The 10,079-nt window shown below is 42.6% G+C and overlaps 1 protein-coding gene across 1 annotated transcript; it reads left to right on the forward strand.

Annotated features, from left to right (window-relative positions):
• Window positions 1–444: 444 nt before the first annotated feature.
• dpp7 (dipeptidyl-peptidase 7) lies at window positions 445–8,990 on the forward strand. Its single transcript, XM_085367765.1, has 13 exons — window positions 445–615; window positions 2,557–2,677; window positions 2,757–2,896; window positions 3,139–3,302; window positions 3,916–4,051; window positions 5,650–5,731; window positions 5,936–6,102; window positions 6,588–6,648; window positions 7,358–7,476; window positions 7,999–8,155; window positions 8,573–8,637; window positions 8,715–8,785; window positions 8,870–8,990. The coding sequence occupies exons 1-13, from the start codon at window positions 445–447 to the stop codon at window positions 8,979–8,981; spliced, it is 1,566 nt and encodes a 521-aa protein (XP_085223891.1). The 3' UTR covers window positions 8,982–8,990.
• The last annotated feature ends 1,089 nt before the right edge of the window (window positions 8,991–10,079 follow it).

Raw genomic sequence — 10,079 nt, forward strand, 5'->3', positions numbered from 1 at the left:
TTGGATAAATTCAAGAAATTATAAAGAAACTTACTAAAGAGAATTCAGGCCCTGTTGGTCACGCCAAATATTGACTTTCGATCTCTTTAGAGCTGTCAGTAATTCAATATTTTTCCCATTTCTCAAGCAGAAATATTTAACCAGAAAACTGAGAAGTGGCTCAAGACTCTTTCACGGTACCATGTATACGGTGACATTTCATTTTTGTTTATTTTCATTTTGCTGTCAGGTAATTTTAATGCAGATACTGACTAGAGTAGAAGGGTATTTAGAGTATTTTGAGAGAGTGTTTTTATATGTGTTAAATCTTGTCATGTTACTTCTACAAAGAACAAACGTATTCTCGGAGATTTGTTTCCGCGTACTCGGGTACGGGACTGTGAACCTGGAAATTCCGACTTATTCAAGAAGGCACTTAAACACATCACTGCGACGTTGGATCATATGACGTGCGACGCAGGCGTAGTCGGGAATTTAAAAACTAAAGGACTTTCTGGCCAGTTGTACTGTGACGTGATTTTGGTGACATCCGTGGACATGAGATTCATCTTGTCCTCCGTGGCGCTCGTCTTGTGTGTTGACGTGCTGCACAGTCTGCCGCACACGTATTTGCAGGTAACGTGACACAATGTTTTCATCATGCCTTACTTCCGGCCAGAGTCTCGTGATCCAGTTAGCCTAACTGGCTGCTCGGTCTGTGTTCATGTAAAGCGCGTTTTTAAACTACAGCCGGAAAATCAGGCGAACACCTGATGTTGTAAGTTTGCTCAGGCGCTGATTTTCATGGTTGGAGATGAATTGCTAAAGCTGTGCGGTCAAATATTAAAACGTCATTTCATGCTCCATCGTTTATTTCGTGCTGAGCGACCTGCACCGTTACAATAATTCATGGCAATATTTTTGCTTTAGATTGACTCTGTGATTGACAACGTCATATAAAAACTCGGGAAGACCAACACCCAAATTATGAATGATCATAAGCTGACCTCCCAGCCCAGTGTTCATTCACTGCTGCTCGTTTCAGTCACTGTGCAAACGTCCTGTTTATAAGGTTGGAAACCTGCAGTCAGCTGAGACTGAAGACGTCAGCTGATGATGACGAAACGTCCAGATGAACACAATCAGCTGGTGTTGCTTATGTGATGTGTTTTTCTGTCTGTCTCTCTTATAATGAAACTACCATAAAAAATTAGAGACTTTATTTTTTGTAACTGAGCAATGTTGCAGAGTCAGCAATAATTACTTCCCCTGCTATGTTTTGGTTCTGCAGTTAAACATGAAATTCTCTGAGTGTTCACAGATTTGAAGAAGGGCGAAAGTCACACTACGATGGTTTTTAGCAGACCTGGTTTATTTTTCCACAGGAAATAGTGGGCAAACATGGATTTACTAATGCCAATAATTGGATTTGTGCCCACAGCAAATTTCCAAGGAAAGATATTCATGATTAAATAAAAACTCTTAATTTCTCAGTAGTTGGTTCTTAATTTTTGTTATTCTCACCAATGTAAGTGTCTGTTGTAGATATCTGTAATTCAATTACAACTACTGATATTTTATCATTAAATAGTTTAACTCCATTAAAACTAGGGATGGGAACCAAGAACCAGTTCCTTGGATTTCTTATTGATCCCACTTATTGGTTTTTGTGAAATCAGTTGATTTCCGTTTGTGTGTCAGAGGAGGAGAATAGCAGCGCAGTATACATCGTGCACATGCACATTACTTTTAAAGGATGAGGCGCAATGGTAAAGTGGAGGCTCCATCCCAGGACAGCTGGGTTATACTCTACAGACAACATGGGAACGTTGGGAACGCCAAGAGCCCAGAGTGATAAAGCTGAGTGTTTTGTTGACTTCGGCCCAGCAGAGCTTGAGCTTCAACAGGGATTTGTTTGTGGTGTGTGGACTGGAGCCTACAGGTTTATATGCTTCTCAGTTCCCAATTATAACTGTTGTAAGTTTTCATTTAATAATTCAAATATCTGAAAATTATTCAGATATTCGATCGTGGCTCAAGAGTTGGCAGTTCGTCTTGTGATTGGAAGGTTGCCGGTTCGAGCCCCGGCTCGGACAGTCTTGGTCGTTGTGTCCTTGGGCAAGACGCTTCACCTCCCGCCTGCTGGTGATGGCCAGAGGGGCCGATGGTGCGATATGGCAGCCTCACTTCTGTCAGTGCGCCAGGGCAGCTGTGGCTACAACTGTAGCTGCCTCCACCAGTGTGTGAATGTGAGAGTGACTGAATAGTGGTATTGTAAAGCGCTTTGAGGGTCTCGAAAAGTGCTATATTAATGCAATCCATTATTATTATTATTATTATTATTATTATTATTATTATTATTATTATTATTATAGTTGTCACTGGTGAGAATACCCATTTTCTATCTAGATGGTTTCCATACTACAGATATCAGACATGGATTTGAAATGACCATTAAATGCCTGATTGAGGAAAAAAGTTACCAGTTTGTGCACAAACCAGTAACAATAATTCACAATGTAAAATGACACTCCTGTTTAAAGTCTTGATCTTTATGCATTTCATTCCTTTTTCTAGTCACGACAGCATCATGACGCAGATCCACGGTTCACAGAGAAGTTTTTCACTCAGACTCTGGATCACTTCAACTTCAACAGTATGGGAAATGGGACATTTAATCAGCGCTACCTGATCACAGGTGAATGTAGTTCCCTGTTAATAATATAAGACATTCAGCAGCAAGTGATCCGTAATATCGGTCTCTCCTGTCCTCTTAGATCAGTACTGGGAAAAAGGCTTTGGACCCATCTTCTTCTACACTGGCAATGAAGGAGACATCTGGGAATTTGCCCTGAATTCTGGATTCATCACAGAGCTGGCTGCACAGCAGAGGGCGCTGGTCATATTTGCTGAGCATGTAAGAAGATTCTTTTACAACTCAGACAGTGTTTGTGACCAGTCTATTAGTGGCTCAAGACTATTTGCACCTCGTGTAACAAAAAGGCAAGTAGAGTAAAGCTGAAGCTAGAGTAAAGCATGAGGATGTAGGAGGACGTCCTCATGCTGGACCTGTGAGCTGCAGCAGCTGGACCGTGGCTGCCCGTCTTCTGATTGTTGCTTAAAGCTTGAACTTCTTGTTTGCTTGTTTCTGTCTAACAGAGGTACTACGGCAAATCGCTACCATTTGAGAAAGACTCCTTCAACATACCTCAGATCAGCCTGCTGACGGTGGAGCAAGCCCTGGCTGACTACGCCATCATGATCACTGAGCTGAAACAGCAGCTGGGAGCCACAGACTGTCCAGCCATCGTGTTCGGTGGCAGGTACGATGCCCCTAACTCACACCGACATCATTGTTCTCTGCTTGTGTGACTTGCCTTTAGCTGTGCTTTACACTGTAGGTATTTATTTCTTTACTTTAATATTTGGGCATATCAACAAAGCCTGTTAAAGCCGGTTTAAATGAATGTTTATGTCCTGCCCCTAGACATAACAACTTTTGATTCCAATTTCTAATAACTTGCTTTAATTAGATTTTTCCTCATTCTTGAAATAATTTTTTAAATTGGATATTAAGTAGAGATGGACAGGAAATGTGGTTAAGACATGCAGCAAAGGTCAAGGGTCAGGCTTGAACCCAGCTGCTCACGCACTGAACTAAAGCAGCAGCCTGCAATGAAACAAGCTTCTCTGTTCTGACAGTGTAAGGTTACTAAAAGACATTTCCAGGATAAATAGTGTTTGGGAATCAGACACCAGATCTAACAGGAGCCGCAGAGTGCAAGCTTCAGTAACCTCTGTGTGTTCCTGAAGTGTAAAATGATAAACGAATAATAAGTTGACAAGTTTAAACACACAGGTATTTACAATTCTGGCATGTGTGAGTCTTCTTTATGATATATGCTGATCTGTTGTTTATTGTATCTGCTCCTGCAGTTATGGTGGGATGTTGTCAGTTTATATGAGACTCAAATATCCAAACATAGTGGCTGGAGCTCTGGCCGCCAGCGCCCCCATCCTGTCCACTGCTGGCCTGGGAGACTCCAGGCAGTTTTTCCGAGATGTTGCGAGTGTAAGTTGCTTCCTTTCCTTCTCTCCCAGCTCGTGACGCTGTATGATTGAGAGGCAAACATGGAAAGACTTTTCTGTATCCACCCACTTTAAAGTGATCTTTAACTAAGCTGCAAGTATGGACAAACCAACCAAACAGAGCTTTTAAACAGGCCCAGTGTTGTTGTTGAAAAAGGAAGTGAGCCCATGTATTTACTTCATGTATAAGCTTCACACGAGGATTATCCTGCCCACTGCACTTCCTCAGCTGAGGACGTTTGCTGACATGCAGTGTTTTCGTGTTGTTGTTGCTGTTTTAATGCGTTATGGTCTTACTGGGTTGGACAGAATGAGCCAGGATTAAAGAAGAAGAGATTGCAGAGTCAGAATCACTGCAGTTCTGCTCTGATACTTGATTATTGGGTTTAATCAAAAGGAACCTGTGTTGCTTCCATTATTTACTTATATGAACAATGCACTGACTGAAACTCATCCCAGGCTCTATAGTAACCATTGCATTTTCCTCGGATGTTGGAGCTGGCATCGAGTTCATTGTGTTTCAGTAATAAAGCTGACAAAGAAAGGAGAAGCACAGTTTGTGTTGTATTGTGAAGACTGAGTAATATGCCACCTGGTGGTACTTGCTGAGTGACCTCGGGGCTAAAGAACCCCTGATTTACAGGCAAGCCTCCACGTACATTTGCAGATCACTGTGGATCTGTCATGTCTGAAGTGTGCAGACTGCAATACACACAGTAGTTCTGCTAAAACTCTTGGACCTCCTAACCTTCGGTAGTTATTCACAAGGAAACGTCTTGATTGTAGACTGACAAGAAAGTTTTAGTCTCTGAGGAGGACAAATGTAACCTTGATGGTTTCCAATGTTATCAGCATGACAAGCAGATCCCACCTGAGGTGTTTTCTATGCGCCACAGTGGAGGGGGCGCCATAATGGTCTGGGGTGCTTTTCCTTCAGTGGAACAAGGAGGTGCAGGGGCGTCAAACGCTGGCTGAGTCCAGATGTTGCAGAGAGCATCCCTCATGACCGAGGGCCCTCATCTGTGTGGTAACGACTTGGTTTTTCAACAGGATGATGCTACAGCACACAATGCCCGTAGGACAAAGGACTTCTCCCAGGAGGATAACATCCCTCTGTTGGACCATCCTGCGTGTTCCCCTGATCTAAATCCAACTGAGATCCTTTGTGGATGGATGGCAAAGTTTACAAAAACAGTTCCAGGCAGTAGATGCCCTTCATGCAACCGTCTTCACCACTTGGAGAAATTTTCCCACTCACCTCATGGAAACGCTCGCATCAAGCATTGAAGTGATCAATAATAACGGTGCACTCATTACTGGGTTCATGTTTGATTTCTGTGTTTGGGGTTTACGTGGTTTGTGGAGGTGCGGCCCTTTGATCAGGACTGTACATAATGATTATGTGCTCTCATGACCATCAGCTAGGGGATGTATGTTAATAATGGAAACCATGTCCTGCAGGAACTTTCAACCCTGTGTCAGTTTTCTTTGGCTCCTCAGCGTTGCCATGCTACTGAAATGAAAGTGTTTTCCTACCATAGCGTTGCAGTAACCGTCAAACTGATCTTTCTTTGGCTCCAGGACTTTGAGAGTGTTTCCTCTGACTGCACAGATGCTGTGAGAGGAGCTTTTCATCAGCTGAAAGAACTGGCTGAATCGCAGGGTAATGAAAAGATGGCTTTAATTTGAACTGCTATTTAAATATTCAGTGACGCAGTGTTGCTATAGCAGCACATCGCACAAAAGGTTTATTTTCTCTTTGTCGAGGACTTCTGATAAAGAATATGTGGTGCTACTTGTAGTTGGAAAGTCCTGTAATAAAAAGTAAAGTAACTGATAATGAAAAACTCTCTGTTGTTGTCGCCAGAGTATCGTCACATTCAATCAGCGTTTGCCCTGTGCAAGCCTCTATCATCTGCCCAGGACATCCACCAGCTGAATGGGTTTCTAAGGAATGCCTTCACCCTGATGGCCATGCTGGACTACCCTTACAGTACTCACTTCATGGGGAACATGCCTGCCAATCCTGTCAAGGTACACAGGCTGAAGAAGGACGTGTGGCGTCTTTTCCAGACTATAATTTGACAGAATGCTATAAATAACACTGTGTTACAGAGAAATCCGAGACCATAATAAGTCTTTCACTAGCAAGGATACGGTTACTGGTCAGGGCTACCGGTTGGAGAAGACCTCTCTGAGGGCCGATGACAGATTTCATTAAAGTATAAACACATTTACAAAGGATGCCACACCAACAGAAGCCATAGTGTTATAATAAGATGCAATGAGGCCATCTGCTTCATGTCATTAGATTTTGTGTTATTTAAATGATAAGCCGTGCTTGAGGCTGGTCGAGCCTTGGATACCCTCCCCAACACGTTTCATTGATATCAGGGAGCATGATAATGGAAGAGCTCACTCCTAGAAATGTTTTATTATAGAGTAAAGGTGATCATTGTGAACAACTTAACACCAGCATGAAGCCCCCCAGACAAAGGTGACACAGCTTTGTCTTCCAGGTAGCCTGTGAAACCATGCTGGGAGGATCGGACCTGCTGGGTAACCTCAGAGACACTGCAGGTGAGACTTTCAGTGATGATCAAAACTTTGTTTAAACAGCACAGCTAGGACAGAGCATAGGGACAACAAGGAAGTAGCACTTCTCACTCCCGACATTCATTTCCATGTGTCTCTATGGGATTCCCCTCCCTGCGTATTTCTGCCCATCCTGATTGGCTGGTGATTGTAATGACCGCGTCACGCACAACCAACCCTTAAATAACTTGCACTATTATGTAACCATTGTTCAAACACCTCTTCTCACTGCAGCCTGCTTTAGACTGGCTCGCTTAACTGTACCTAAGCTTCAGGTTTGCTGATGATGTGGTGGAGAGGCCTGAGTCTAGGGGGCAGGCTAGAAGCATCGTGGTCCAGGATCTGGAGGTGTCTGAGAAGTTCACGAGTGAACTGCTGTCCATCATGGACCACCCGTTACACCCACTCCATGTGACACTTTTTGTTTTCAGTAAATAATTCAGACCGTTCTCTATAAACTGTACCAAACCTTGCTGCTGGTTTTCACTAATGACGTTTGCACCACTGTATGATTAGTTCTTCAAATTCCTTGTGTTAATATTTTATTTGATCACTGTTGTATATAAACCTTTATGTCACTTAATGAGGCCTTCGGTGTGGACCTTTGGTACTTTTAACAATGTTGGGCTTTTGCGTTTTCTCTCTCTCGCTCCGAAGGTTAATAACACGTCTGTATGTCTCTTTCATCTTTCAGCGATCGTATACAACGCCACCGGGATTCTGCCCTGTTTTGACCTGTACAGCCTGTATTTGGAGTGTGCTGATCCCACTGGGTGTGGGCTGGGCTTCGACAGCCTGGCCTGGGACTACCAGGTACTCCAACACCCACTGGTGAATTAGTAATACCACATGTGTGACATTACTGATCCACTGTGGCAGAATGGGTATTTTCAGGGATGCCACAGTCGTAGTATGTTTCGCCGACCTCGTCTCCTCCTGTTCCTTCCAGAGCACTAAAGTGAAAGTTATCCCAGTCACCAGTCTCCTCTGATTAAACATGTGCATTTTTTGCCTTTCCCCATTCATAAAATGATTCAGATTTATCTTTGTGCTTTGGTGAGTCCAGTTTTAGTGACTCTGCACAGAGATGTTTGGATCTGGCTCCAGATGTGAATCCAGGGGTGGAACAGTAGATTAGTAGACATGGGTTTGAATCATGTAAACATGGATCTTAAAAGACACAATTTGTGGAATTGTTGATACCGATAACAGAGCAGAAGAAGCCCCGAGGCAGTACTACAGTGCTTTGGAAAGTTAGATTTAGATCATTTTAACTGTGAGTAACTGGATATTATCCTTTCTGATGTCGATGAACCTGCGTCTGTGTCGTTGCAGGCATGCACGGAGATCGAGCTATGTTACGAGAGCAACAATGTGACGGACATGTTTCCTCCGATGCCTTTCACTGAGGAAGACCGCAGGCTGTACTGCTCCAAACGCTGGGGTGTGGTTCCACGACCGGGTTGGCTCAACATCCAGTTTTGGGGTGACGGTGAGAGCTGAAGACCAACAGACTGATGAGACTGACATTTAGAAGTTATATTGCACGTGGCTCAATAAAGGAAATGGTTTGTTGATTAGAGCCACAAACTACATAGTAAATGGACTGTGTCTTATATCACGCTTTTCTACATGCCTGCCTGCAGCACAGACATTTCACCAGTTCTGCTGGGCTGGCTTGTAGTTCAGGAGGTCAAGCAGGTCGTCCCCTAATTAGAGAACTGGTGGTTTGATCCCAGGCTGCATGCCAAAGTATGAATGTACGTTAACATTAGATAGAAGTGCTCGTGTGAATGAGCCATGTTGTATAAAGTGAAACAAGAAGTACGACGAAAAACTTTTTGTTGCCATAAAGTTTGAATACATTTGTCTCTCGGTTAGTGTTTCTAATGAAGTCTCGTGTGTGCAGCTCTCTCCACAGCCAGCAACATTATTTTCTCCAATGGAGACCTGGACCCATGGGCCAACGGAGGGGTAAGTGTGTCAACCAATTAGCTATAATTCAGTAAAGCTTCTGTTTCATGTGTGTTACTTAGCTCTTTGTGCTTTAGGTGCGCACATCCCTGAGTGACTCACTGATAGCACTCAACATATCTGGAGGAGCCCATCATCTGGACCTGAGGTACAGCAAGAGCATTTTTCACTTTTTATAGAAACTCCTGAAACCTCCCAAAAATGTGCAATTGCTTCATATGGTTTTCTGCAGGGGTTCTAATGAGGCTGATCCAGTGTCAGTGATTAGTGCCAGGAAGACAGAAGCAGACCTGATTGCACATTGGGTGAAGATGGAGAGGACCAGATTACAAAAGTTTGTTTGAGCACGTTCACACAAGAATATTCGAACTGCAGTTACAGAAGAATCAGACTGCAGCTTTTTGAGACTGTTCAATGTTAAATAAATTTATTTTTAAAAATATTGAAATAAATAAAGTGAAATGTAAAAATGAAACACCAGTTTGTAAATGTATTCATTGTAATTTCATTTTAAATTTGTACTTTTTTCAATGCATATGTTAGTAAATCAGGATCATTCCAAACCAGCAGTGTTTTGGAATCTGCACACATCTGCACACATCTGCATACTGCCCCGCCCCCATTTCTCTGAACGGCGAACACATTTACCTCCAGGTGAAGAAGCAAAAGCAGTGAACTGGTGACGATACGGTAAGACAGAAGCTGCACCTCTAAGGCAAGAAACAAGAAGGCTGACTGTGAAAGTTAAAGATAATTTTGTCTGAGGTCCAAAGAGGAAGCTGGAAGACTTGAAGCTTTTCAAAGTGTTTACATGGGAGTAAAGTTCAGTTAAAAATAAATGTTTGAAAAACATTCAGGCTAAAATAACAAGAGTGCTGAGTGTGACTGTATCTGAGACACTCATTGAAATAAACAATTGATATGACAAAGACCAGCAGACTGCAAGAGAAATAGAAATTCATAAGAAATTCACTGAGTTTTCTAGTCTGAGCACTCATAGTTGAACTAAATAGAATAGAATAGATCCTTTATTGTCACTGTTACAAGAACAGTGAAACAGTTTGTCATCTCTCCGTTGGCAGCATGTAGATTTACATTCAGATTCATACATAGCAACATATCTACACAAAAAAGATTTGTTATAAGTTATATACACGTGCGTGTGTGTGTGTACACACACACACACACACACACACACAAACAAACACTGGTTGCTACTGTACAGTCATATAAATAAAGGTAGGAATGTTGGTTGTATTAAACTGTAACAAATACTGTTTATAAATAAATACAGTGCAAGTGTCCATGAGTGTTAACAGCACAGTTAATCTTCAGTCAGGGTGGAGGTGGGGCATGTTTGACAGGCTGTGGGTCGAAGCTTCTATTGAGTCTGTTTGTCTTGACCTGATTCCCATGATGAGTTTTTCCTTTCCAGTCACCTT

The sequence above is a fragment of the Diplotaxodon limnothrissa genome, linkage group LG12, assembly GCF_057381915.1.
Source record: "Diplotaxodon limnothrissa isolate DT_005_m linkage group LG12, D_limnothrissa_male_GT1.1, whole genome shotgun sequence".
NCBI classification, from domain to species: domain Eukaryota; kingdom Metazoa; phylum Chordata; class Actinopteri; order Cichliformes; family Cichlidae; genus Diplotaxodon; species Diplotaxodon limnothrissa.

Excerpts from the sequence above, each read along its gene's own strand:
- dpp7 (XM_085367765.1), top strand. The coding sequence starts at position 445 with ATGACGTGCGACGCAGGCGTAGTCGGGAATTTAAAAACTAAAGGACTT. Across the intron at positions 2,678-2,756 it reads TCAGCGCTACCTGATCACAG|ATCAGTACTGGGAAAAAGGC; the intron begins GTGAATGTAGTT and ends CTGTCCTCTTAG. Across the intron at positions 2,897-3,138 it reads TGGTCATATTTGCTGAGCAT|AGGTACTACGGCAAATCGCT; the intron begins GTAAGAAGATTC and ends TCTGTCTAACAG.